At 56.3% G+C, this 27,364-nt stretch overlaps 2 protein-coding genes and 1 long non-coding RNA gene across 6 annotated transcripts in view; 1 reads left to right on the top strand and 2 right to left on the bottom strand.

Annotated features, from left to right (window-relative positions):
- PIP5K1C (phosphatidylinositol-4-phosphate 5-kinase type 1 gamma) overlaps positions 1–2,026 on the bottom strand; it is a 61,177-nt gene extending 59,151 nt beyond the window's left edge. Inside the window, exon 1 of the mRNA XM_074351124.1 lies at positions 1,891–2,026. The gene's annotated coding sequence lies outside the window, so the exon portion shown is untranslated. The remainder of the gene's footprint in view (positions 1–1,890) is intronic.
- Positions 553–27,351, top strand: TJP3 (tight junction protein 3). 4 transcript variants are annotated; one of them, XM_074351108.1, is made up of 22 exons: positions 8,160–8,176; positions 8,295–8,354; positions 12,277–12,333; positions 12,450–12,559; positions 13,241–13,343; positions 13,563–13,911; positions 15,216–15,319; positions 16,391–16,550; positions 16,836–16,944; positions 18,849–18,907; positions 19,143–19,212; positions 19,404–19,560; positions 20,346–20,454; positions 20,556–20,793; positions 21,342–21,580; positions 22,659–22,754; positions 24,522–24,592; positions 24,852–25,062; positions 25,145–25,245; positions 25,602–25,889; positions 26,706–26,752; positions 27,126–27,351. In XM_074351108.1, the coding sequence occupies exons 2-22, from the start codon at positions 8,337–8,339 to the stop codon at positions 27,226–27,228; spliced, it is 2,799 nt and encodes a 932-aa protein (XP_074207209.1). In that variant the 5' UTR covers positions 8,160–8,176; positions 8,295–8,336; the 3' UTR covers positions 27,229–27,351. The 4 variants fall into 4 exon arrangements, with proteins under 4 accessions (XP_074207211.1, XP_074207209.1, XP_074207210.1 ...); XM_074351110.1 differs by lacking the exons at positions 8,160–8,176; positions 8,295–8,354 and adding an exon at positions 553–779; XM_074351109.1 differs by lacking the exon at positions 8,160–8,176 and having other exon boundaries at positions 8,183–8,354; positions 21,342–21,553.
- Positions 22,014–27,143, bottom strand: LOC141574684 (uncharacterized). The gene is made up of 3 exons (XR_012501682.1): positions 26,652–27,143; positions 22,307–22,375; positions 22,014–22,186 (listed from the first exon to the last, which is right to left on the bottom strand). It is a non-coding gene; the product is annotated as an uncharacterized LOC141574684 (long non-coding RNA).
- Positions 27,352–27,364: the final 13 nt, after the last annotated feature.

The raw sequence follows: 27,364 nt of genomic DNA, 5'->3' as shown, positions 1-27,364 counted from the left end.
TCTTGCAAAGAATCTTAGGAAGCAGAGGCCAGTGTTGTTCTCATTTTTTTTTTAATGAGGAGACTGAGGGGCTCCCGTGACTTGCCCCAAGCTGCCCAGCTGGGAAGAGATACAAGAAGCTTGCTTACGAATCTTAGTCACTTGGTGGTGGACAAGCGGAGTTTGCGGAGTTTGCGGAGTTTTCGGAGTTTGCGCTCAGACGTGCGGGCCGGAAGGAGCAGCCCCGCCGCAAGCTGCGGGGTGGGCTGCGTGCCTGGGGGAAGGCACAGCTGGGGCACAGGCTGGGTGATTCCAGATGCCAGGGGAGCGGCGGGGGGCTGGGGGAGCGGGGCGGGGGCACCATTTATTCATTCATTTCTGAACTTATTCAAGAAATGTCTCCCAAGAGCATGCCACATGTCCCAGCCCCTTGCTGGATGCCGAAGGCTCAGCAGTGCACAGGGCCAGCCGGGCAGCGCTGGGCGTCCCTGGCGTCCCTGGCCTCTGGGCAGGCAGGGGTTAAGGCCAGCACTCCCACGTGAGAGTACCTTGCGACAGAGCCACACACCCAGCCAGGTCTCTCTCACTCTCACCGGTTTGCCTGTGCGCCTTGCCCTGCTGGTTTCACCCAGCACCAGACCGGCTAGCCTATTGCCGCCACAGGGAGGAAAAGTTGGGCGAACAGGCAGGAGGCCAGAGCTCAAGCCTCAGGTCCCCTCCCCACCTCAGCCCCCTGACAGGCAGGCACCCCAGCGCTGGCTCCTGCTGTCTGCCCAGAGGTCACCCAGCCTCCTAGACAGGTGAGTCCCCTACTCTGCTCTGCCTGCCATCCCGGAGGCATAGCGCAGCTGGGCTCCCCACCACGGGGTCCTGGGCCCCTGTCACCTCCCCCCCTCCCTGGCCCTCCTGAAAGCAGGAAACTGACACTCCTGTGTGGGCATTTGACATAGTTTCTAAGGGATTATCTGGCTGGCAGTTACTGACCCTGGCAGCCTGCCCAGGACGCCAGAGCCACAGACTTCAGAGGGTCATTGTTGGTCCAGGCAGTGCTGGGGGGCTGAGGGGGCACAGGCTAGCCTCTGATCTCCCAAACAGGGGAGGGGAGGCTGGTGGGGAGGTGGCAGTTGAGGTAGTCTGGCACCTGGTGAGTATCGGGGCCTCCTGGAACTTCTTAAGAGGCTCCCAAGTTTTCAGACAGTTGCATCTCGCTTTCCCCCACCCTCTGCTGCTGGAGCGGGGCAGTGGGGGTCCTGGGGGGCGGCATCTGTCTTATCTGAGTTTCTTCTCTGGGCAAAATCTCCCGACGGAGAAACGCAGGACGGGGCGGTTGTCATGACAGTCTGCAGAATCAGCTGTGGGCGAGGAGCCGGGATGGGCTCCGGGCAAAGGAAGAGGACAGGGGGCAGGCGGCAAGAGCCTTTTCTGGGTCGTTTGCTCCCAAAAGTGCAGGACAAAGAGCGCTTCCGCGCCAGCCAAGTGTCTGATGCACTTCACGTCCCTTTGTGCGGGACTAGGAAGCGCCCTCCGGGGTTGGCAGGCCTGAGCACCCCAGCTGCAGGGTCCAGAGCCGGCCTGGCCTTTGAGGCCACTCCTGGGAAGCAGAACTGCTTGAGATCTGAGCTCTGTGGGGTTGAGAGGAGACAGATCTCAACTGTAGATCCCACCCTGCCTGGGGTTTAGAGAGGAAACGCACAGAGTCAGATCTGACCTCAGTTTCCCACTCTATAAAATGGATGTAATAAGCCTTACCACGTCACAGGGCTGCTGGGAACAGCACACGACAGAGCGCAGGGGTCAGGGGAAACTGCCCCACCCAAATCGGAACTCAGAACACCAGGCCAGTGGCAGCGTCCCGTTGCCTTCTTGTTTCGTGGAGGTCGAACCAGGGCTCCAAGAGGGACAGCCACTTACCCTGGGCTGCACAGTTAAGTAGGACTCTCAGCCAGATAGGAGTCAAAATGTGGAAAGTGGAGAGGTCTGGGGGCTGCCCGTGTCCCCTGACCAAGGCCCCAGTTTCAGCATCTTGTAAGAGTCCTGCCTCCCTGGCTCAGGGCTTCCATGTGGCCCTGGTTCTGGGGAAAGTCCAGCCTGGGCGTTTGGGTTCCTATTCTTCCGCCTCAGGGCTGGCCTGGCGCCAAGGGAGCTGTGTTTGTTCAGGGTGGAGACTGACACCCTTTGGAATGGGCTGAGGTTAGTGGGAAACATTACTGGGAGGAGGGGCTGCCCAGAGAATGAACCTGCATTTATGGAGTGCCAACTGTGTGCCAAGGGCTGTTCCAGACCTTGGGTATTCAGCAAGGATCAAGAGAAACAAAGATCCCTGCTCTTGTGGGGCTTTTGGTGAAGGAAGACAGACAAGAAACAAGAGACACAGTACGGAAGTAAATTGTATCCTAAACTGTACCTGGGTTAGAGGGTGGTCAGTCTTAGAGGAAAAAAAAAAAAAGAAGTGAAGGAGGTACAGAGACAGGAGTAAAACAGGCAGGGGACAGTTTCCAGTCATAAATAGGAAGATCAGGGGAGAGTTCATTGAGAAGGCGACATTTGAGCAAAGACTTGAAGGAAGTGAGTAAGTGGGGGAAGAGCATGCCATGCAGCGGGCATGGCCCGTGCAAAGGTCCTGGGGCAGCACCATGCCTGGTGTGCTGGAGGAACAGTCAGGAAGTCTGTGTATCTGGAGCAGAGTGAACGAGGCGGGGAGAGGGAGGAGGGGCGGGCAGGGGTGGACAGGGCAGGTTGTGCAGGGCCTTGTGGGCCTCTAGTAGCTTTTACCCCCAGGGAGGTGGGAACACTGGAGGGCTGTGGGCAGAGGAGGGGCGGGACGTGACTCCGGTGCTCACGAGCGCCCTCTGGTGGTCGCTGCGGGGAGGACAGACTGTGAGGGGTGAAGGCGGAGCCTGGACCAGGGGGCGGGGACTGTGCTGGTCCAGATGAGAGATGATGGGGTGGGCGGATAATGTCGGGGCTTAGGAGGCGGGAGAAGTGGGCGGATTCTGGACAGATCTGGGGAGAAAAAACAGTATTTGTTGACGTATGAAAGACAGATGGGGTTCAGGGTAATTGGGAAGGAAAGTGGGAAGAATATTCTGGGGCTTGAAGGTGGTAACAGGTGAGACAGACAGGCAGGGGCAGGTGGAAATCTGAGGGGAGAGCCTTGGATGCCAGAGTGGAGGCTTTTGGGGTTAGTGTTAAGGGACACTTTTTTTTCAAAAACGTAAAAGCGTGACTTCTAATATAAAACAGGTGCTTTATGAGTTTACTTAACTCATTCATTGACATGGAACTGGTAAGATTCTACAGCTTGTTTAGAGGAGAGAATATTAAGAACCCACACACAAGCAATCAAGAATGCTGACATGAATTTACAAATAGAGGTAAAGCTGGTCAGAAGCCACAGGCAATAATCACTGGTCTCCACAGGACAAAATTCATGTGCATGTCTACGGACAAGAATCATTTGTGATGCCACCAGTTTCCTATCATTCACGCGGTTGTAAAATAGCTCTAAGGCCATAAGAGGCACAGAGAGCTAAAGAGGGTCCCCAGAGCCGGGCGCTAACCAGATGCGCAGTAGGTATCCTCGAACAAACGCTAGGGGGCTACGGAGTGTTCTTGAGCTGAAGCCGCAGCTTATTAACCACACACTTGTCGCTCAGACTATTTGTCGTATGTCTGTGAGCTCTACCACTGCAGTGGCCCGAGCTCCTAGAGCTGTGCCTGGTATGCAGTAGGCACCCCATAATTGAATGAATGGCTCATGGGGAACCACCTAAGATTCGGAACAGAGTAGAAAGACCAGTGCTGTGTGCTCAAGAAGGACAGATTCCGGGTATGGCAGGTTCAGCCACAAAGCAGATAAGGATCAGCAACATGGGGGTCACAGGGGACCTTTCATGGGCAGGGAAACCCAGTTGGCTGGGTTACAGGTGCAGAGGCAAGACTGAAACCAGGGATGGGAAGAAAGGTGTCAGGGTTCTGGGTCCTTCCCCCGGTCATTGCACTGAATGATAGAACCTTGTAACTGTCAACCTCGAAATGGACAGTTTTGAGAGTCCTCCTCGAGCCCTGGGGACACCGTAAGTCACTTTCATTTCTTCCCGTGGGGGCTTGTCTCTCTCCTCCTGGCCCAAATGGAGAAGGAAACACAAGGAGCGCCCACATAAACCTTTCTGTGCACCTGCTACATGCCAGCTGCTTAAACTTGTGATCTCCCCAACGAAACCGCTCAAAGTCGGAGTCAGGTCTCACTACACAGATGAGGAAACTGAGGCAGGAAGCAAAGGGGCTGGGATTCTCGCCAGGCACTTCTCTGCCCCTTCGCTGTAGAGCTTCCTTCTAGGGCTTCCTCCCACCCTCTGTGAGCCCCCTCCAGCTGCCTCCTACACTCCAAGCTTCTAGAAGGGGCTATGACCCTCCTCACCTCCTCACCCTTCTCTCCCACATCAGGTGCTCCCCCTCAGGTGCCCCAGGACCCGCGCGGTGCCAGCCACTGGGACATTCCTTGGTCCTGTGCTTGTCAGAGAGCCCGCCACACCCAGAATCTGCCCTTCCTCCCACCCCGGTGCTGGTGCAGCTGCTCCACGCCCTCTCCCCGAACTTCTAGCCCCAGTCCAGTCATGGGGAAAGCATCAGACAAACCCCAAACGAGGGGCATCGTCCCAAATCCCTCACTGGTCTCCCCCAGATGGCAAGGGTCATGGGACGAAGGCAGTGGAGCCCAAGGAGTCGTGAGGGTTGAACGCACTGTGGGGTCCTGGATGGGATTCCGGTCCGGAAAAGGGACGTTAGTAAAATCTGAACACAGTGTGGAGTTCAGTTAATGGTGATGAGGATGTGGTTTCTTAGTTTTGACAAATGTATCACAGTCATGTGAAATGTTAATGTTGGGGAAAACGGGGTGAGGAGAGTATGGAGACTCTCTGAATTATACCTACAACTTTTCTGTCATTTAAAAATTATTCCAAGATAAAATGTTTATTTGAAAAATTTTTTTGCAGGGCCTCTGGTTTGGCCTCACTGCTCCCCCAGTTCATGCCCTCCCCCCCTGCCCACAGTCTGTCCTCCCTGTAGCAGCCACCAGAGGACGCCTGAGAGCACCTGAACCAGGCCCCGCCCTCCTCTTGTCCACAGCCCTCCTCTCATCCACAGACCTCCAGGGCTCCCACCTTCCTGGGGGTAAAATCTCAGGTACTCCCTGGGGCCCACAAGGCCCTGCACCATCTGCCTCCATCCCCTCCCTTCCCTCACCTCCTCTCTCCCTCTCCAGCCACGCGGGCCTCCTCGCTGTTCCTCCAGCACCCCAGGGCCTTTGCACTGGCTGTTCCCTCCACCCCAAACACCCAGCTCTCCCCATGGCATCTCCCTCACCTCCTTCAGGTCTAGTAGTTCCCTCTGCCCAGATCCCTCTCACTTAGGTCACTCCTACTAAATTCAGTTCTCATCTCGAGTAGCACCTCCTCAGAGAAGCCCTCCCTGAGCCCCCAGCCCATGCTCTGCCTCCTTGCAGATGCTCTCAGGAGTCTAGTTGGACTTTTAATTTCTGCTATGTGATGATTTGGTTGTTGTCTCTCTCCCCTGAGGACCCTGGGCTTCCTGTAGGGCAGGTACACGGTCTGCATCAGTCCTGGGTGTACACAGTAGGTGCTCGGTAAATGTCGAATGAACGAGCCAGTGCCCAGCCAGGCTGCAGAGCTGCTACCTTCCTGGGTTCTGGTCATACCTGTTAGGCCACAGGTATGACCTCAGCCTCCTGCAGTCCCACAAAGCAGCCTCTACCAGGAAGACCCCAAACCCCCCTACGTGAACAAACGCCCCAGGCTCCCATCTCTCCCGGTGGCCGCGACTCACTGGGAGACCTCAGCTCAGTACCCACCCTCTTTAGGCCTCAGTTTCCCCACAAGCGCTCAGAAGGGGCAGAGCAGGGTCATCCCACAGGTTCCCCTGCATCCTCCCTCCTCCCCCCACCCCTTTATACCATGCGCACACTTCCCCCTGCTGGTTGAAGTTGGCACTGCAACTTCATGTCGGAATTCCATCCCCAGTCACTTCTTTCTGTACTTGGCATATTGCAGGGGTTTGCAACAATTTTGATGAGTGAACCACTGAATAGGTGGAAAAATGAGTGCATGAATGACAGCACCTCTGGCTTGTGAGGCGACAGTGGACGTGCTCTTCTCCAAAGCCCCACATTTGAGTGCAGGGTCATCCAATGGGTATTAGGGAGCCACTGAGTGTTCTTGAGCAGAGCATGAATACGTGAGGTGGCTGGAGGAAGACCATATTTCCTGGGGTGGCTGCCCCCCTTCTTAGAGGGCTTTAAAGTGGGGTTTCTCAACCTCAGCACTATTGACACTTGGGGCCAGATTGTTCTCTAGGGGGGATGCCCCTTCTGGACACTGTGAGATGTTGAGTAGCATCCTTGGCCTCTGCCCACTCAATGCCAATAGCGCCTCCCAGTTGTGACAACCAAAACTGTCCCCAGACACTGCCAAGTGTCAGAGGGTGGGGCGCAAATCACCCTACAGTGAGAAGCACTGGTACAGAATGACGGGAGTGGGGTCAAATAGAGCCAAATCCAGCTCTTCAGCTTGGGCTTACCACTTGACTTGTCTGGCCTCAATTTTCTCAGCTGCAAAATGGGTATGTGAATATCATGTGTAACAGTGGCTGGAGCCAAGCAAACACGCAATATATGTGAGTCAGGAGCCTCATTACCACAAATTTGACCCATTGATTCTATAAATAAGGGCACTGAGGTCCTGTGGTGTTGAGTACAGGAATTCAGGGTGTTCTCCCAGCTTCAGTCACCTGCAGACCACTTGTCTGATTTTTCCAGACCTACATCCCAATCAGTAACTCCTCCCCAGTAACTGCGACTACAAACCCCTTCATGCACGTGGCAGTGGGGAATTTATGTTTTCCCTATGACTCATTAAAGCAAATACACATCTATTTAAAAAAAATTTGACCTTCTACCTAAAATCGTTTTGTATGCCACCAGCTGGTGGCCCAATGTCACATCAGGAAAGGCTGAGCTTTCCCCTTTAGCCATGGGGTTCCAAGTAGGTCCTTAGAAGAGGGCCTCTGCAAAGGTTTATTGCCTTGGGGGGCCTTTGGAGACCCTTGAGTGGCTGATTCTGGCTGACTGGCATCTCTAGACTAGTGTTTTGGGGATATCTGCAGCGCAGAGGCGTGAGAAGTCAACTTTGGGGATTTTGATTTTATTGTCTGCCCTGTTCACTTGGCAAACTCTTACCCAACCTTCAAAACCCCAGCTACAATGCCCCCTCTCCAGGAAGCCTTCCCTGATACCCCAGTTTCCCCTCTACCTCCCACCTTCCCACAGTCTGGGGTTCCTCTCTGCCCAGTCTTGACTGGATGAGGCTGGGGAGGGGGTGTCTATGCCCAGATTTGCCCCTTCAGCTTTGGCATGAGTGGGGCTCTGGAACAGCTGGGCCTCCGGGTCTTTTTTATTTTTTTAAGCGGGAAGGAATGTGCTGGTGGACCGTTGGCTCCACCCACCCAGGTGATTTCCTCCCTCGCTCATTCCCAAGTGGAGGATGTCCTGGTCCTGTCCTTCCTAGATGGGGCTTCTGAATAAGAAGGAAGCCTGACCTTTACTCCCAGGATTCTAAAGAATTTCCCCCGCCCTCCCCACCCCGCCTTCCCCAGCTGGGGCCCAGCCCAGTTCCAGGTGTGAAGACAGAGCCAAGTAGCCATGGATTCAGGCCAGGCCCCAGGAACCTTCAGAATGTCCCTGTCTCCCCTCTCTGTGCCTCAGTTTCCTCTCTCTAAAACAGGGTTAAAGTCCCCAAGATGTGGTGACTCGAGAAAGAAGAGCTCTGCGCTCCAGAGGTCTCCGGCCCTTGACTAGACTAGCTCCTTACCCAATAAGTCTCCCTACTGAATCTCAAAATGTGCCTGTTTTCGGGGATGGGAGACCTTCTGAAGCACGGGCTCGGATCGAGCTGGGCCGAAATTCCTGCCGGGTCTTCCTTGCAGCCCAGCCCGGTGGGTCTCCAGTCTGGCCGCGGGTTGGTGCTCAGCTGGATGGAAAACCCGGCCTGGAGTTCCGACCCTAGGGCCAGGCTCCTGTGTTGGGGGTGGAGGGACGAAGGCGGCCTCCACGGCGTCCCGAGGCGATGCGGGGCGGGGCGGGGCGGGGCCGGGAGGGGACGCCGAGGAGGAAGAGGTGCAGGTGCAGCCCCGGGCGGCGGAGCGGGCGGGAGGAGGGCGAGAGCTGGGCACCTGCTTCGCTGCGACCCTCCCCAGCCTTCCCCTCCACGTCCGGGTGGGGACCAATCGACTGTTTCTAGGTCCCCAAGGGGCAGAGGCACTGGACAGACCCGGGGTGGACCATGGCGGTGAGATTCCAGGCGAGTAGCTCGTCGAGGGCGGGAGGGGGAGGGGACCGGACTGGGATCGGGGCTGGGACCTGGACCCAGGACCCCCGATCACATTCTGCTTAGGTTACAGATGGGGAAACTGAGGCCCAGAGGAATGTGGTAGCTAGCCCGAGGCCCCATGGGGAGAGGCGTCCGTGCCCACTGGCTTCCAAATCTGCCTCCAGGGAGCTTCTTCTGTCCCAGGTCTGCCTCCCTTAGAAGGTAGACCTGCGTTCGAATCCCGATTTTTCTGTGTAACTTTGGACCACAGAATCCATGCCTCTCCCAACCATCTATAAAGTGGCTGATTGTCATTTTATAGAAGGGCGTAGGGAGGGTTTGAAAGGTGTTGTAAGCACCTGGCATATAGTAGGTGCCCAGTTCCCAAGGGGATGGGCCGAGTTCAGCTTTGCACTGCTGGTGGAACGGTGGGCAGGGACTTACTTCACTTGTGAGCTGGAGCAGCTTTGGCGAATGTGTCGAGATTGCGGGGGAGGGGCCCACCATTTATTGGCCACCTACTGTTTGTAAGGCCGTTAACTTGCTCGACCTGACGGAGATAGACGTCAAGAGCCCCGTTGACACCCAGCAAGCCGCCGAGGCTGGGCAGGGCAGGGGCAGTGGATCCCCGCATCTCTATCGGGGGGGCTTCACCCTCCAGGGATGGAGCTTGACTCGACTCTGTCACACCCACCCTACTGGGTCTCAGATGGGGCCGCAGAGGGGTAGACGAGCCTGGGAGTGTGTGGCTCGCCCTAGGCAGGACGCCTGAAGCTCTGGGCCTGGGCAGTTCTGGTTCCCGCCGCCTCCTTTCTGGCAGCAAGGAACAGCTCACAGAATTCCCTCCCCAACTCAAGTATTTGGGGCCTCTTCCCCTCCCCCTCTCCATCCCCACCATTGTCCCAGAGGTAGGGGCTGGGAGGGGGAGACTGGACAGGAGCCTGGCAGCCATGTGCCCGGGACGGCGTGACTTGGTATGACCAGCCCCCTCTGGATGCTCTTCCTCTCCAGTGTTTGTGTTCCGCATGTGGCAGGGGGCGGGGAAGAAGGCCCGGCCCCACCCTCTCGGAGCTCACCTTGACGGGGAGGGACTGAGGGGGATGGGAACTCAGGACAGTACCTGGTTGAGTTCCTGGCCAAATCTGCCTTTTATTCCACCATTCATCCATTCCTCAAACACCCCTCATGCTTGGTCCTGTGGGGACAATGCTGGGGTCCCAGGGCTCCCAGCCCTGCCCACCAGGAATCCCCAGATTGGAGAAGTGTAGGAGAGACAGGTTGTCTGAGACATCCCAGGCCCCAATAATCAGAGACATAAAATGTGTGTAGAGGGGCACTGAGGACTCATTTCTTGGAGGAAGAGACAATAGCACTGGGGCTGCGAAGGATGAGTAAGAGTTTGCCTTGGAGTACAGTGTGAGCAAAGGCCTGGAAAGGAGGCTGACTGAAAGACCCAAGAGGTGCCAATGGTGCCGATGGTCATCACTGAAGTATCCAGAGAGACAGCCCCACCCAGCCTTCACAGCCCAAGAGGAAAGACTGGAAACTCCCCAAATGATGATTAAACAGGATAATTTAAGGTGGTTTTGGATGTGTGAACAAAACCTAATAAACAAAGCAGCGAGGAGTGGTAGGGTGCCAGGGAAGACTGGCTAATCAAGGAGGACCCCCTGAGGAGGCAGCGTTTGCACTGAGACCCGAGTGGTGGGGGCAGCTGTGTGCATCCTGAGAGGGTGTCCAGGCACAGAGGGCAGCCAGGGAAAGGTTTGGAGGTGAACTAAGCCAAGGAGGGCTGTGGGGTTCGGTGTGACCCCCACGGGTGTCGGAAAGCCCGCCAGCATCCATGGAGGCGAACCTGCACAAGCTGGGACCAGCCCGGGCCACCTGCACCTGCTCCTGCATGGGCTCCGGTTCCCTGGGGGCTATTTCTTAAAATAAGACCAGGAAATCAAAATTCTAGGGGGCCATTTACTGACACCAAGGATAAAATCAAAGCAAGTGAAAAGACTCTGTTCTGAAAAATAAGTTCAGAAGGGAAAAAAAAAAGGCAGAAGGATGCTGTGGCCAGGTGGTGAAGAGCAAAGGTGTGAAACAGGCTGCCAAGGTTCTTACAGTGCTGTGTGACCTCCGGCAAGCGAACCTCTCTGGGCCTCCTCCCCCCCCCCCACCCCCGTAAGGCAGTAAGGCATGAATAGGAGCAATGCCACTTCCTGTGGTCACTCAGGAGTAAATGAGCGGGTCTGTGCAAAGCACTCACTGGCAGCGCACGGAATAGCATTGCTTGTTCGTATTATGCAAAGGAGAAAGTTCGTTATTATTACTTCTCACAATGACCTCTGCTATCTCTCCCAGAAGCTCCTTCTGCTATTCATGTGTGACTCCATGCCCCTCTCCCACACCTCAGCCCTGAAAGACAGGACGGTGGGGGTGAGGGAGGTACCCATTTTCGAGATGGGGAAGCTGAGGCTGGGAGAGGCACCACTACAGCCAGCAAAGGGCAGACGGCAGGGTTGCAGTCCTGGTCAGGAGAGCTGACCTGGCTCCCAGGAGTGCTGGCGAGGCCCCGCCCTTGGCTTCGTTTCCCTCTTCTCCGCCCCACCCCCCTACTCCCAGGGAGTCTGGAATGCTGCTCTCCTGGGAAATTCTATGAAAAGGCATCGGAACACAGGGCACTGCAGGGAATGCCCCACCTCCACTGTGCAGAGCTGGGCAACCTGGCTGGGAAGAGGGCTTCACTTCTACAAGGCCCTCAATGTGGGGGAGGGGTGGCAGGACAGCCCAGAGGAAGCCAGCCCAGATGGGTGGGGGCTGGCTTCCACGGGACTCCGAGTCCCCTCTTCTCCCAGCCTTTCCTGGCTGAGTGATCGAATCTATACCCTGAGCATGAAAATAACTGGGTCTTCAGCCCCCAGCCCCACCCTCCGTCTGCTCCGTTGTCTTGGCCACTGACTTCCCCTCTCTGGGCCTCAGTTTCCTCATCTGTGACCTGGGGGTAATAGAATGTCCCTTCGTGAGCAGATGAAGTGAGATCTTACGTGTGAAGTGCCTGGCACAAAGGAAGCCCTTCATTCACTCATTCATCCATCCCTTCATTCATTCATCCTTGGACTCAGGACTTGACTGTGAAGGAGGCAGACAGAAATCCCTGCCCTCTGACACGACATTCTAGGGAAGGAGCGGCAGTGGCCAGATGGAAAAAAAAATCTAGAGAATGTCAAGGGGTCCCAAGTTCTGTGAACTAGGAATCTGGGAAAGGTGGATAAACTGGCCCGTTGGAGGGGGCGGGTCTCAGGGAAGGCTGCAGTTCCAGACAGGGTGGTTGGGAGAAGGAGGTGAGGGAGCAAGCCAGGTGCAGATCTGGGGGAAGAGTTTCAGGCAGAGGAAGCAGCTGGTGCAAAAGCCCTGGGGCAGGACTGTGTTGGTGGAACTGTGAGGAGGCCGGTGTGTCTGGAGCAGAGTGTGCCTGCAGGCCTTGCTAGAGCCCCCCGGGACTGAGCCAGAATGTCAGAGGGAAGGCAGCAAGCACTCACCGTTTCTCCGCTCCCGCTACAATTTGGCACCGTTAACATCTGCGGCCAGGTCATTCTTTGTGGTGGGGCCTGTACTGGGCACCAGAGGGGTGAGAGCAGCATCCCTGACCCCCAGCCACTCGATGACAGGACCACCTCTCAGTTGTGACAACCACAGATGTCCCCAGACATCACCAGTGTCCCCTGGTGGGTAGAATGGTCTCCACCTGAGAACCACTGACTTAAGTCCATTTTGCAGGTGAACAAACTGAGGTCTCAAGAGAGGTAGCAACTCGCCCACAGGCTTGGGCCATGGGAGTGTGAGAGCTGGGCTCCCCACCCAGGGTTGGGATCCCTGAATGCTGATAGACCTCAGGCCCACCTCCCCTGTCACCTCCCACCAGGTGCTGGACATGGAGGAGCTGACCATCTGGGAACAGCACACGGCCACGATCAGCAAGGTGGGGCCTCCCTCTCCCTGCGCGGGTGTGGACGCAGATGGCAGCTGGGTCAACAGAGTGGCCAGCCTTTGTCCCAGGAGAAGCAGAATCATATTCCATTTCCCCACCCACCCCAGGACCCCCGCCGAGGCTTTGGCATCGCAATCTCTGGCGGCCGAGACCGGCCCAGTGGATCCGTGGTTGTGTCCGATGTGGTGCCCGGAGGGCCTGCTGAGGGCCGGCTGCAGTGAGTGTCAAGGCAACTGGATTCTGGCGGGGGTGGGGGCACGGCGGCACGTCAGGAGGAGGGGCCTGTGTGGACCAAAGCCAGGAGGCTGGAAAGTGCCTGGAGCCTTCTGGCTCTGTCAACACAGGGCTTGGAGCTGAAGGTCAGCGACCGGCCCCCACTCTCCTCAAGGCAGGTCCTAATCGTCCACTGAGTTCTCAGTGCCCGGATGGCCCCAGGACACTCCTGGAACGAGAAGTCCTGGAAACCTGTTTTTGGCGGGAGGGTGGAAGACCCAGCGTCCTGAGCCCTCGGGGCAGGAGGCGCCTGGGAGTTATGTTGAGGAAAATGGTTCTGGGACTCCAGTGGCTGACAGGTGATAAGGCTCAGGTTCGAATCAGGGACCAGCTTGAGAGAGAGAGAGTATGAAACACAGACAGGGAGGGAAGGGGAGAAATGCAGAAAGAGGAGGCCTTATGTTCTGTGACTGCATTTTATTATGTGGCGTGTACGAGTGGCCCCATTGTACAGATGAGGAAACTGAGGCCCAGGAGGATAAATGTCTTCGTGAGCCTGGGGACACTGATGGATTAGAACCAGGCCTTGGAGACCTGGGGGCAGTGTCAGGGGCTCTGGCGGAAGGCCTGGGGAGGGGGTCTCCTGGGTGAGACCTCCTCCCTGAGCCCCGGCCTCCTCCCTCAGGACAGGGGACCACATTGTCATGGTGAATGGGGTCTCCATGGAGAATGTCACCTCCACCTTTGCCATTCAGATCCTCAAGACTTGCACAAAAGTGGCCAACATTGTGAGTGGGAGCTCAGGGGGAGGGGCATCCTCTGGCTCTAGGAGGGGTGGGCACCTTTGCGCCCGGCTGAGCCACTCACCCCCTCAGTCCTGCTGCCCATGGGAATCTTGTTCCCCTGTTGGATGTTGAGGCCCAGAGGGGCCGGGGTCCCCCAGGGCCACATGGGGAATGGGGCAGAGCCTTGAGCTGCCCCTGTCCCATATCCACCTCCACTAACAGACGGTGAAGCGTCCCCGGAAGATCCAGCTGCCTGCCACCAAGGCCAGCGCCCCCGGCCCAGGACACCAGGACTCGGAAGAGGAGGATGGGCCGAGGCGGCTGGAGGAGGCTGACCACAGCCGGGGCTATGACGGTGACACGTCCAGCGGCTCCGGCCGCTCCTGGGGTGAGCGCTCCCGCCGGCCAAGGACGGGCCGCCGGGGCCGGGCTGGCAGCCACGGGCGCAGGAGCCCCGGCGGCTCCGAGGCCAACGGGCTGGCCCTGGTGTCCGGCTTCAAGCGGCTGCCGCGGCAGGACGTGCAGATGCGGCCTGTGAAGTCTGTGCTGGTGCGGAGGAGAGAGAGTGACGGTGAGCAGCAGGGCCGCGTGGTGGCAGGGGGGCTCGGCTGCCCTGGAAAGGGCGCCACTGCTGCCCCGACAGCCAGTCCCTTATGGTGTGTGGTCCGCAGGATAGCAGCCCTCGAGGATGCCCATGTCCTGGTCCCTGGGACATGTCACCTCACGTGGCAAAGAGGACTTTGCAGATGGGAATATATTCAGGAATTGAGATGGGAGATGATCTTGGGGTCTCGGCGGGGGTGGGGGGCAGTGTCCTCACAGGGTCCTCATCAGAGGGAGGCGGGAGGTCAGAGTCAGACAGAGACGGGAGATGCCACACTGCTGGCGGTGAGGATGGAGGGAGGGGCCGCAAGCCAGGGGTGCGGTGCCTCTAGAAGCTGGAGAAGGCAGGAGCCGCTTCTCCCCCGGAGCCACCGGAGGGACCAGCCTTGGCCATGCCTGGGCTTTAGCCCCATGAGACCCAAGTGAGATAACAAATTTGTATTGTTCTGCAGCCACTGTTTGTGGCAATTTGTTACAGCAACGACAGGACACTCACACAGTGTGACGTCGGTAGTGTCACAGCACGAGGAGGTGTAGGGCAGTAGAGACCTGACCTCTGTCCCCGTCTTGATTCAATGGCAGCATCGTGACCTTGGAATTTTGGTCATGATGTGACCAAGGGCACTGGGACATCTACTCCACACTGTAACTTTAAGAATAACAGTCACATCCCAGAAACTCTACTCATGAGGGGCGGTGACCTCAAAGCCCCTATGATGATGGCATCAGGTGTCAGGAAGGGGTGACCTAGGCTCTCCTCCTTCTCAGTCACCTGCTGCTGACTTGCGTGCATTGCCGTCAGGTTCCCTGCCCCAGGGCCTTTGCATGACCTGTCCCCCCACCCCTAACCTGAAACACCCTTCCCAAGGCCTGCCCAGGGTTTACTGCCTGCTTCATCCAAGACCCGACTCAGACATCACTCCTTCAAGACAGGCCGTCTCCCCACGGCCTTGCCCAAAACTGCCCCTCCGAGGCTACTCTCCCACCTCCCTGGCTTTCCTCGTCTTCCCAGGACTCAGCACCACCTGGTGCTTATGTGTTGCATCCCCCCAGCTGCAGGGGCACAGGTCCGCTTTGTCACCCACAGACAGGGGCAGAGCCTAAAGGGGCAGTTGGCTGTCAGTGTCAGAACCCCAGTGTGACTGGGAGGGAGTCCAGCCTGCCCCCTCCCCGCGAACAGTAGCCCAGAAGATGGGATGGTGAGAAGGCTGAGACCCAAGAGTCCCCAGCAGCCCAGACGCAGGCCCTGCCTCAGTTTCCCTCCTCACACAGAGTTCGGGATCAAACTGGGCAGTCAGATCTTCATCAAGCACATCACAGATTCGGGCCTGGCTGCCCGGAACCGCGGGCTGCAGGAAGGAGACCTCATCCTACAGGTGAGCCCAGGCTTTGCATCCAGGGCCTGGGAGACTGAGGCCAGGGGGTAACAGTGCTACTGAGTCCCACAGCAGGGTCTGCTGAGCTGGCCCTGAGCTAGTGGCCTTCTGCACTGTTGCCTGTTTCCCAAATGCTGGAGATGGCTACATAGGGGTTTTCCCCACTTCCCCCGATCTGCTGCTAATCCACTACCAAATGTCGGTTTCTAGGACCCCCTTTGGGTTGTCTGTTTCTAGTATCCTCAGAATCATATGGCCAGCTGGCTACAGCACTGATTCATGGGCCTGTCTTAGGTGGCCGGATGCTAGTGGTCCAGAGACCAGGCTGCAAGGAGCAGCTCCATCTTAATGCTTGATTTCTAGACAACACCCCTCCCCGGCGCCTGACAATCTGCTTCTACTGATTCTTAGTGTTTGTTTCCAGATCACTTCCGGTTGATTGTTTCTAGAGTCCCCTCAGAGTTGTCTGTTTCTAGTGACCCCGAGGAGTTGTCTGTTTCTCATAGTTTGGGGCTGACACTAGAAACAGAGCTTGGGGTTTGGGAAGGCTAGAAACTCACAATCCCCAGGGCTGCTGAAAACAGACATTCCCAAGGGAAAATGTTAGCCATAGATTCCTGGTGAATGGAGGTGACGTTAAATCCTTCCTAGGAATTGTATGTTTCTAATCCACTTCTAGATGCTTCTAGTACTGCCTAGAGATTGTCTATTTCTGGTATCTAAGTACTTACTCCCTCTTCCCCAGTTAAAGTCATTTCTAATATCTGTTCCTAGTGTCTCCTGAGAAATTCCCCTTCAGGGGAGATTAGAGTCAACCCATTTTAAAATTTTCCCTAGTGCCCCCCACCCCCTCTTAGGAAACTGTCTGCTTCTAGAATTCTTGTGGAGGTCAGTTTTTGAAGGCGTCCTCTCCTCTCACAGCAGGAATGCAATTCTATCATGCTATCTTGAGAATGTTTTTAGTAACCCCTGAGGATTGTGTGTTTCTTGTCCCCCCACCAAGCTGTCTGTTTCTAGTATCCCCTATCTTTCATGAACTTACTTCCTCTCTTCCTTCTTGATTCCTTTTAGATCAACGGGGTGTCCAGTGAGAATCTGTCACTGAGTGACACACGGCAACTGATCGAGAAGTCGGAAGGGAAGCTGACTCTTCTGGTGCTCAGGGACCAAGGGCAGTTCCTGGTGAATATCCCTCCAGCCGTCAGTGACAGTGACAGCTCCCTCCTAGAGGGTGAGGGGCCAGGAGGCCGGCCCTGGGCAGGGAGGTTCGAATGGAGGGCAGGGGAGGCAGGGTGTGCCATGGAGGGCCAAGCAGGAGTTGGCAGGCCTGGCCCTGAGAGGCTCAGAGAGGGACAGAAACTTGCCCAAGGCCACACAGCAAGTCAGGGCTGGAGGACCCCAGCTGAGCCTGACTCTGGTCTGGGCACTTTTGCTTAGAGGGGCCTGTTGTTCCCCTCTGTGAAATGGGTCCAGCCTGGAAAGCGTGACCATGGCTGAGACACACTTTCCCCTGCAGACATCTCAGACCTTGGCTCGGAACTGTCCCAGGCGCCACCATCCCACATCCCACCACCACCCCAGCATGGGCAGTGGAGTCCGGATGCCAGCCGAACCAACTCCCCTGTGTATGTAACCCCGTCAGCCAGGGTGGCCAAGTGGGAGGGGAACATAGGCATATCTTTTCCAACATGGGGTAGCCTCGAGGGTGCAGTCATGGTGGCCTGCCTGGAAGAGGCCTCTCCCATCCACACACAGTCCTTCTTGCCTCTTTATTGTGGCTCTGGGTTCTTGGTCCTGGGAGAACCCAGGTCAGCTATAGGTCGAATATAGGTCGGCTCAAAGCAGAAAGGACTGAACTTTACGACATGTCCTAGAAGACTTCAAAAGGCACAAGCCCTCTCACCCAGCAAGGCTTCCTTTAGAGTTCTCTTGGGGACAGAATATCCTTGGCTGTGTGCAGGGGCTGGAGGGTGCTTGTTCATTAGGAAGATGTTTATAAAAGGAAAAAGTGGCAGTGACTTTGTATCAGTCTCTTGGAGCTGCAGTAACAAAGTACACCTGGTGGTCCATCAAGGGGAGGGAACTACACAGGCCATGATCACCAGGAGGTGGCATAAGTGGGCTCCATCTTAGAGGCCAGAAGAAGGCCCAGAGCAAGCCCTTACTCCATTGTGGCCTCTTCAGGGCACTAATTAGCAGTGACACAAGGAGACAGTGTGTGTGTATGTGCGGTGAAGGCTCCCAGTGTGAGCTGTTCTGCTCTTTACAACGATTGTCACAGTAGAGGCCTCGCTTGGGAATACTAGACAGCCAGTAAAAAGGGTCTCAGAGAGTGTATTTAAAAAGCCTGGGGAAAATGTGTTTGGCATTGTGTGCAGTAAACAAACCAGATTGTAGAATGACTCAGGGCAGCAGCTCAAAGGGTTTGGGGGACTCTTATATGATCTTCCCGGGAATTCCATGAGCACACAGAACGGTCTGTGGGCAGACAGCTCTGACCTGTTTCTCTGAGGCAGACCCTGTCCTCTTCCAACCTGCCCTGAGAGGTCTTGGGAGAATCGATGTTTCCAGATGTCTTCCCCACCCCCATGCACTCTGCGCTGGGGGTTCATGGGCCAGATGCTGGAAATGCTAACATAGGGCCTGATCTTGGTTTCCTTTCAAAAGTGTGTATTTCCCCATGTGCTTATTGGAAAGCATCTGAAGGGTCTGGAAAGTAACTCGTCGGTGCTAAGAGTGGATTGATTTTGCAGGGAACTTTCTTTCCTTCCTGTGGTTGAAGTCTGTCTTAGGCAGCTTGGGCTGCTAACACAGCACCACAGAGCGGAACACCATAGACCAGGAGGAGGGGACTCCATGGTTGGGGGCTGGCGTGGCCAGTCCCCGGTGAAGGCCTCTTCTCGGCCTGCAGACAGCCACCTTCTGGCTGTGTGTTCACATGGAGGAGAGAGTGATCTCTGGTGTCTCATATAGAGAAACTAATCACCTCATGGGGGGCCCATCCTCATCACCACATTTAAACCTGGTCCCTCCCAAAGGCCCCACATCCAAATTCCATCCCATTGTTGGGTGGAGGGGTTAGGGCTTCAGCGTATGAATTTGAGGGACACAGACATTCAGTCCAGAGCATCTTCTATAACTTTTCACTAATATTAAAACCACAAACCTCACTCAGCCATCCCAGGGCTCAGAGGAGGAAACTGAGGCTCAGAAGCGGGCAGCAGGAGTGGGGAGGGTATAGCTCAGTGGTAGAGTGCATGCCTAGCATGCATGAGGCCCTGGGTTCAATCCCCAGCACCTCCATTTAAAAATAAACAAATACAAAAACCTAATCGTATCCTCTGACACCAGCCAAAAACAATAAAAGACAAAAACCAATAAAATCAGAGAGGGGGAGCAGAGGGCCTGAGGTCACCCAGCTGCAGAGGGGCAGGACCAGGATTTGAATCTGAGTGCAGATAAATTAAAATTCTTAAAATTGCTGCTTGACATCCCCTCCCCACCTTACCCCACATCTGTTTCCCACCAGGGAGAGCCCCCAGCTTCGGCAGGGAAGTTCAGTGGATTCCAGGACCGTGTCAGAACCAGGTGGGCAGAGGCTGTTAACTCTGAGCACCCCTCTTCTGATTTTTCTGATCCCAGCCAGTAAGGCTGTGCCAGGCAGAGTGGGAGGGGCTGGCAGGGGCCTAAGTGGTCAGGGACAGTTCCCTGGGAAGGGAGGGGGCTGGGCGGCAGCATTCCACAGGGCAGGGACACCCTACAGCAAAGGTTTGGCGCCTGGACTGGCCAGAGTGCTTGGGAAAGACTGGCTGTTCCCTTTCAGACTCCCCGAGGCGACGAGGGAGCTCTGACAGCTATGGGGCACCCAGCAGGCAGAGCGTGGAGGACCATGGGTATGTGCTCCAGACAGAAGCCCACCAGCTGAGACTCCCACACCCCAGGCTGCCTTCCCCACCATCATCACCCTGCCTGCTCGCATCGGCGTGTCCAGTGGGACGGCCACGTGGGGCTGTTGGGACACTGAACCCCAGAGGGGGTGGGGCTTTCCCATCCCTCCTGACGTCGCTTCCGCCTCCCCTCGCAGGTACAGCCCTGACTCGCGGGTGATCCGCTTCCTCAAGGGCAGGAACATAGGGCTGCGGCTGGCGGGAGGCAATGATGTGGGCATCTTCGTGTCCGGGGTGCAGGCAGGCAGCCCGGCCGACGGGCAGGGCATTGAGGAGGGAGACGAGATTCTGCAGGTGAGTGGGGTGGCGGGCGGCGGGCCTGCTGGGTGGTACTCGAGTCTGTCACTGCTTGTGTGTCCTCCCCCAGGGCCCCCCGGGGACTGACAAGACCCCCACAGACATTCTAACATTTTAATGCTTCCCTGCCTCGTTGATTGGGTCATGACTTTGTCCATGTCACTTCCTTGTTGTCAATGTCATGACCCGGTGTCCAGCTCACGGTCTTTTCCAGGCCACTGCCTTGTTATCAATGTCACAGTTTCCCTGTCTGTCACAGCCGAGTTGCCTGTGTCCTGGCCACACTGCCTGTGCCACAGGCTTGGTCCCCATGTCCACCCACCGTCCCTTTCTGTGCTGCTTGCACGCCCCATGTCGGAATCCTGGGCTCGTAACTGCCTCCACGATCATCAGTGTCTATGACCCACTGCTTGGGTCTGTATATTGTGTCCCTGTTGCGACCACATGCCTGTCTCGACTCTTTTGAGCATCACAAAATTCCCACCAGTGTCCTGATCCTGTCAAAGCTGTGACCCCTGTTCTGGCGTCTCGGTGTTGACAACCCTTGGAGCCTCAGTTGTGTGTGTACTGATTGCATTTTTCATATCCTGGTTTCTGGGTCAGACCTCCATGTGTGCATGACACCCTGGCTGCCAGAGGCAATGCTCCCCGTTCGAAAGCAGCTCTGGAAGGAGGTGGGGGGAGGGGAGGGCTTTGTCCAGAGGAAGAGCTGGGATCTCATGCTCGCCGGGGATGTCCGGAGCCTCGTCCCAGCCCTGCACCCCTTCCCTCCTTCCTGGCAGGTGAATGGCACGCAGTTCCGGAACCTGACCCGGGAGGAGGCTGTGCAGTTCCTGCTGGAGCTGCCCCCGGGCGAGGAGGTGGAGCTGGTGACGCAGCGGAAGCAGGACAGTAAGTGTGTGTGTGCATGTGTGCACGAGATGGGGGCGTGCGGGGCCAGGGGTGAGGTGGGATCCACCGCCAGAACCTGACGGAGCTTCCTCCGTCCACAGTCTTCCGGAGGATGGTGCAGTCCCGTGTGGGCGACTCCTTCTACATCCGCACGCACTTTGAGATGGAGCCCAGCCCGCCATCCGGCCTGGGCTTCACCCGTGGAGATGTCTTCCACGTGCTGGACACACTGTACCCCGGGCCCGGGCAGAGCCAGGCCCGCGGAGGCCACTGGCTGGCGGTGCGCATGGGTCGTGACCTTCGGGAGAAAGAGCGGGGCATCATTCCCAACCAGAGCAGGTGGGGACCGCCCACTGGAAATGGGCGGGGTGCCACGAAGCATCCTTGGGCACTCACTTGGGGAGCTGTGCAGAAGGCTCAGGGCAGACCAGCCAGTGCTTGTATGAGTTCCCTGCAGCTGCTGTAACTAATTACCATAAACCTAGGGACTTCCAGTAAGACATACTTATCATCTCACGTTCTGGGGGTGGGCAGGGCTGGTTCCTTCAAAGGCACCAGGGAGAATCAGGTCCTGCCTTCTCCAGCTTCTAGAGGCGCCGCACCCCTGGCTCGCGGCCCCTCCCTCCATCCTCACCGCCAACAGCGCAGCATCTCCTGTCTCTCGCTGACTCTGACCCTCCCGCCTCCCTCTGAGGAGGACCCTTGTGGTGACATTGAGCCCCCAGGGAATCCAGGGTCACCCCCATCCCAGGGGCCTTAATCCCACCGGCAGAGTCCCCTCTATCATGTGAGGTGACATATTCACGGGGCCCAGGACCAGGACAGGGATGTCTTTGGGGCTGTGATCCTAGACCCCAGTGCTCACTCAACTCCTTTCTTCACTCCAGGGCAGAGCAGCTGGCCAGTCTGGAGGCCGCCCAGCGAGCCCTGGGGGCCGGACCAGGCACCTCAGCGAACTCTGGCACCCGGGCTGAGTTCTGGCGGCTGCGGGGTCTTCGTCGGGGAGCCAGGAAGACCAGCCATCAGAGCCGCGAGGATCTGTCGTCCCTGACCAAGCAGGGCCACTACCCGCCATATGAGCGCGTTGCGCTACGAGAAGGTGGGGGGTGGGCCAGAGGGGCCTCAAGTAAGAGGACAGTCCTCACCTCTCTCCCCCCACATGGAATGCTCACTTTTGGTTGCTTTAGGATGAAAATACGCACGCAAAACCAGCACATAGTTCCTGTCCCTACCGGAGAACCGGGGCAGAAAAATACAGCTCACCCAGATTTCAGGAAGGGAAGAGGTTGAGCGCTTGCCCGCAGCCTCAGGGGAGAAGGATGAAAGCCGAGGGCAGAGGCCTTTAAAGAAACCACAGGATGGGAGGAGCAGGTGGCTCAGGAGGGAGAGGGCCGATCTGCTCCACAGCTGCTGCTCTAACGTCCAGACGAAAACGACTTAAACACCAAAGGCCTACTCAATTCCTACCCCAGCTGGTGAAAGTTTAGAAATCTGAATGCATCGCGCTTTTAAGAGAGAGGCCCGGAAGGAGAGAAGAAAAAAAGAACAGTCAGGTGCCAAGAGCGGGCTGGCTACTCACTTTTCTCCAGCCGAGATGCTATGCGTCTGCTTCCTCACTGGTCAAACGGAGTATCCGTGTGGCCAGGGGTCGACAAACTCTTCCTGCAAAGGGCCAGTCACTAAGTATTTTAGGCTTTGCTGGCCAGATGGTTTCCGTCGAAATGACTCAACTCTGCAGGAAGGCAGGAGAGATGGCACATAAACAGATGTGACTGGGTGCCAATAAAACTTTATTTACAAAAACAGGCAGGAGCCCGGATGTAGCCAGAGGGTTGTAATGGTGTTTGCCTACCGCTGAGTTAGCTGGGTTCACCCGGAGAGACAGCTGTATGAACACGAAGTTTTTTTCAAGTAACAGTCCCTGTGTAGGCAAAAAGAAGGCAAAAAGGGCTCGCACCTTTCCTTGAAGGGTATCACCCAGATCTCGCACATCAGTCTACTTGCATCCCATTGGCCAGGACATAGCCACATGGCTATCCCTAGCTGCAAGGGAAGCTGGGAGTTGTAGTCTTTAGCTGGGCAGCCATGGGCCTGGCCAGATAGGATACTACTATGGTGAAAGTGAAGAGGCAGTTGTGCAAGAGGCTAGCAATCTTTTCCCCAAAGGAGATCCTGATTCTGGTTATTGTTTCTCTGCCCCGCAGCCAGTTTCAAGCGCCCGGTGGTGATCCTGGGACCCGTGGCGGACATTGCTATGCAGAAGTTGACTGCTGAGATGCCTGATAAGTTTGAAATTGCAGGTGAGAAACCAGGTCCTGTTCACGGGTGAATTGCTTCGTAACCCTTCCCCAGTCTCTAGGTTGAAGCAGCCTGATGAGGGGGCTGCTAATGATGCTGTTTAGGGGGAAGAGTTACAGCAGCCATACCAAACATGAGGCAGGTCAGCCACCAGAAGCCCCCTCCAATGCCTGGGCCAGACATCCTCAATCAATCTTGGCACTCTTTGTCCAGATAAAGCCTCAGAATCCTTCCTAACACAACTCACCTGGCAGCCACTGCCAATTGAGCCAAATGGACAATTGCCAATGATCCATTCATTTGTTCAAGAGATTATCGACCTATACACTCAGCATCAAACAAAATATACAAGGTCCCAAGGAGACCAGAAATTAACAACTATAGAAACAATAAGCTAGAGTAGCTGCTGCTGCTGCTGCTGCTGTTAGGAGTTCTCTCAAGGGTCCTGGGGGGCCATGGTGGGTTCTGGAGCAGGGGTGGGGCAGGAAAACAGGAATTTGAAGGGCCAGCAGACTGCCCTCCTGAAGCTGCCAGCCACCTCTCCCCTCCACAGAGAGCGTGTTGAGGACCAACAGCCCCTCCAATAAGCTAGAGCAGCAGATTACCGCTCCTGGGCCAAATCTGGCTGTTTTTACTCAGTCTGCTAATTCAGAATGGTTTTTATTAATTTTAAATGGTTGAGAAGATGTTAAAACAATTTCTTGTGACACTTGAAAAGAATTGAAAGCTGCAACTTGAACAGATCCCTGTACACGAAGGTTTGTAGCAGCATGATTCCCAGCAGCCAAAAGGTGGACACAACCTGGTATCCATGGACAGATGATGGATAAGTAAAATGTGGTCCACCCAGACAGTGGAATATTACTCAGCCTTAAAAAGGAAGGAAATTCCGACACCTGCTGCACCATGGATGGACCTTGAGGACATGATGTTCAGTGAGAGAAACAGACACAGAAGGCCACACACTGTCTAATTCCACTCACAGGAGGTCCCTAGAGGAGTCACATCCAGAGACATGAAGTAGATGGTGGGGGCTGGGAGCTGGGGGAGGGAACGGGGAGTGAGTGTTTAAAGGGAACAGAGTTTCAGTTTGGGAAGATGAGAAAGCTCTTGAGATGGATGGTGGGGAGGGTTGCACAATGTGAATGGACTTAGTGCTACTGAGCTGTGCACTTAAAAATGCACATTTTATGTTACACACATTTTACAACAAAGAGAAAAAAGATGAGGTCATGTCCCCCGCCCTTTTAGGCTCCCCCCAAGGGCAGGGCGTGCCTCACCTTCAGCTGCCAGGCTATGTAGGAGGGCTTCCTGGAGGAAGCAGTGCTGTGTCTCAGGTGCTAGAGGACACAAGGGGTATGGGAGAATAACTTCTTTCAGGTCACAGCCCGAGCAAAGGCCCAGAGCTGGGACTGAGCCTGGGATAGTGAGTGTCTGGAGCACAGACATAAGCCTCCTCACAGTGCCTCTCATTGGTTCAGAGACTCTGAGCTAGGGACCTTATGTCCCTGAGGCTCAGTTTCCTCGTCCACCAGATGGGACACTCCTGTTCAGGAGGAGAAGGTGAGGGCCATGGTCAGGAGGGGACCCAGTGTGATGTCCAGCATGAGGCCAGCAGGAGCTGCTACTGCTGCTGCTGTTAGGGGTTCTCTCAAGGGCCCTGGGGAGCCATGGTGGGTTCTGGAGCAGGGGTGGGGGCAGGAAAACAGGAATTTGAAGGGCCAGCAGACTGCCCTCCTGAAGCTGCCAGCCGCCTCTCCCCTCCACAGAGAGCGTGTCAAGGACCGACAGCCCCTCTAAGATCATCAAACTGGACACCGTGCGGGTGATTGCAGAGAAAGTAAGCTGGGCTCTGTGTGGGTCCCATGTCATGGATGCAGAAACAGAGACACTGTGGCCTGGGCTATTACCAAGCCCCACTTCAATATGCTGGCCTGTGGATGTGAAGCCGGGGTCCACTTTGACCTCAGACTCTTCATCTCTCTGATTCTTCACCTGTCTCTTTGGCCTGTCTCTGATGCTCTGTTTCTGGGTGCATTTTTCTCTCCACTGTCTCTCTGTATCCCTCCCCAACTGCCCCCAACGCTGGATTGGCCCAGGACAAGCACGCACTCCTGGATGTGACACCCTCAGCCATTGAGCGCCTCAACTATGTGCAGTACTACCCCATTGTGGTCTTCTGCGTCCCTGAGAGCCGGACAGCCCTCAAGGCACTGCGCCAATGGCTGGCACCTGCCTCCCGCCGCAGTTCCCGCCGCCTCTACACACAGGCCCAGAAGCTGCGGAAGCACAGTGACCACCTCTTCACAGGTGGGGCGGGAGCTGGGGGTCTGGGGTGGGTGGTGGGTCCCAGCCCGAGACTCCTGGACACACTGATGCCCCCTCCCCACAGCCACCATCCCCCTACTAGCAACGAGTGACACCTGGTACCAAGAGCTCAAGGCTATTATCCACGAGCAGCAGACCTGGCCCATCTGGATGGCCGAGGACCAGGTACCTGGGCCAGGATATGAAGTTAGGGCTGGGTCAGGGTCAGGGACCCGGGGTGTGTCTAAGGCCAAGATCTGACCTGAGGCTAGGATCTGGACCTGGTTCCCAGGGTGAGATGGGATTGGGGGACTTGGTTTGGGGCTGGAGTCAAGGGTTGGGGTTTAGCTCAGACTCAGGGGCTCAGCCTTGAGCAAGGTCAATGGTCACAACTCACTCTAGGGTCAAGGGCTAAGCCTCAACTTAAGATTGAAGACTGGAGTTTGAAGGGTGGTGTCCTGGGTCTGAGGTTTGGTCTAAGATCAGGGAGGGCCGGAGCTGGGGGTCTTGGCTCAGCCAGGCCACACACTGCACACCCACAGCTGGACAGCTCCTCAGAGGACAACCTGGACCTCCCTCACCGCGGCCTGGCCGACAGCTCCGCAGATCTGAGCTGTGACAGCCGGGTCAACAGCGACTATGAGACAGATGGCGAGGGTGGTGTCTACACGGACGGCGAGGGCTACACGGACGGCGAGGGTGGGCCCCACATGGATGTGGATGAGGGGCCCCCGGTGCCAGCCCTGGCCCGGTCCTCGGAGCCTGTGCTGGCGGACGAGCCCCAGATCCTGCAGGATCATGGGAGATCCTTGGGTCACCCGGGGACCCAGGTGAGCAGAGCACTGGGGTGGCCCCGGCAGAGGTCTTGGGACGGGGCAGAGACACACAGCGGGGCCTATTTTCTGCCAAGATGTCAAGAAACAGACATTTCCCTGATCGGATCAGTACCTGGGATCTGGACCTAAGGTGTCTGAACCACTGAGTCACTTAAAGTAAATATTTTAACTTCTGCATGAGTTTCCTTATCTGGGATACAGGGATTGATGGCGAAAGTCCTGGCGTCACAAAGGTGGTTGTTTAAACTCGATGCACTTACTCCAAGTCCTGGCCCACAGAAGTCAGGTGCTTAATAATAACAACGATTGACTTAGTGCTTATTCTATGTGGGGCTCCCGCAGCTCCCGAGGTGCCTTTCTGTGAATTCCTCCAGACTCTCTAGGGGAATGTAAAAACGCACAAATGCCGCTGCTGCCTCCGGCAGGACGGCGCTCTGCGGGGCTGGGCAGCACCCAGCCTGCGCACCATCCACGGCGCCCTGCTTCCGAGGCTGGCTCCGGTCTGAGCGCTTGGCATACACACACTCGTTACTGAGCTCCTGACCACAGCCCTCTGAAGAATGTCACAGATGGGAAACCTAACTCTCCCTTTGGTGACAGGCTGGGAGATCTCAGCGAAGGCCCTCCCCTGTCCCAGCCTGTTTTCTCATTGAAAATTGGGGATGAGCTCCAGACTTGTGTGGGGAGGAGGAGGAAGCCTGTGGGTAGCCCTGCCTGGGCGAAGGTGGGGAGGCTGGACAGGGGGTGGTTACTCACCCCAATTTATCATACTTTGAGGGGAAGTGTTAACCTCCTTTTTCTCTCTCCAAGGTGGGTGGCCGCCATCCACAGGGTCAGTGGCAACAGGACAGCATGCGGTAAGAGTCCCTGTACTCCACGCTGGGGCCTTTCAACCCTCTCCCTGGAATCCAGGGTTTGGGGGTGGAGAACACACCTAGAACCAAGCTATGCCTTCACGGTGCTCGAGCCTAGAGAGATAGAGCCAGACAGAACCGCTCCAAGGCCCACGTAGTCAGGGCCATGGGAGTATGAATCCTCTTCCTGGGAAGACTGAGGCTTCCTGGAGGAGGGGACATTGGAGCTGGGGTTTTGAAGGGTGTGTAGGAGTTTGTTGGGTTTGCTCATCTCTGCCCACACCCACTGTGCCTAGCACAGAGTCGAACTCAGTCAATTGCAGGTAAGTCCACATCCCCTCCACTCCCAGCCTCTATTCTATTTTCTGATCTCCAGGACATATGAGCGAGATGCTCTAAGAAAAAAGTTTACACGAGCCCGAGATGTGGAGTCCTCTGACGAAGACAGCGGTGACTGGGGCCCAGCCACTGACGTGTGACCCCTCCAGGTGGCCAGCGGGCCTGACCTCCCTTTTCCTCCCTGGAGCCCACGCTCAGTTTCCCACACGGAATCTAGGAACTTGTCTCCCTCCGCCTGGTCTTTAATAAACAGTATTTTCACAGCAGTGTGTTCTG

The sequence above is a fragment of the Camelus bactrianus genome, chromosome 22 (genome assembly GCF_048773025.1).
Source record: "Camelus bactrianus isolate YW-2024 breed Bactrian camel chromosome 22, ASM4877302v1, whole genome shotgun sequence".
Classification (NCBI taxonomy): Eukaryota; Metazoa; Chordata; class Mammalia; order Artiodactyla; family Camelidae; genus Camelus; species Camelus bactrianus.
This window is presented reverse-complemented; position numbering and strand designations above follow the sequence as displayed.

Excerpts from the sequence above, each read along its gene's own strand:
- TJP3 (XM_074351108.1), top strand. Across the intron at positions 13,912-15,215 it reads GCGGAGGAGAGAGAGTGACG|AGTTCGGGATCAAACTGGGC; the intron begins GTGAGCAGCAGG and ends CTCCTCACACAG. Across the intron at positions 25,063-25,144 it reads CAGTGACCACCTCTTCACAG|CCACCATCCCCCTACTAGCA; the intron begins GTGGGGCGGGAG and ends CCCTCCCCACAG.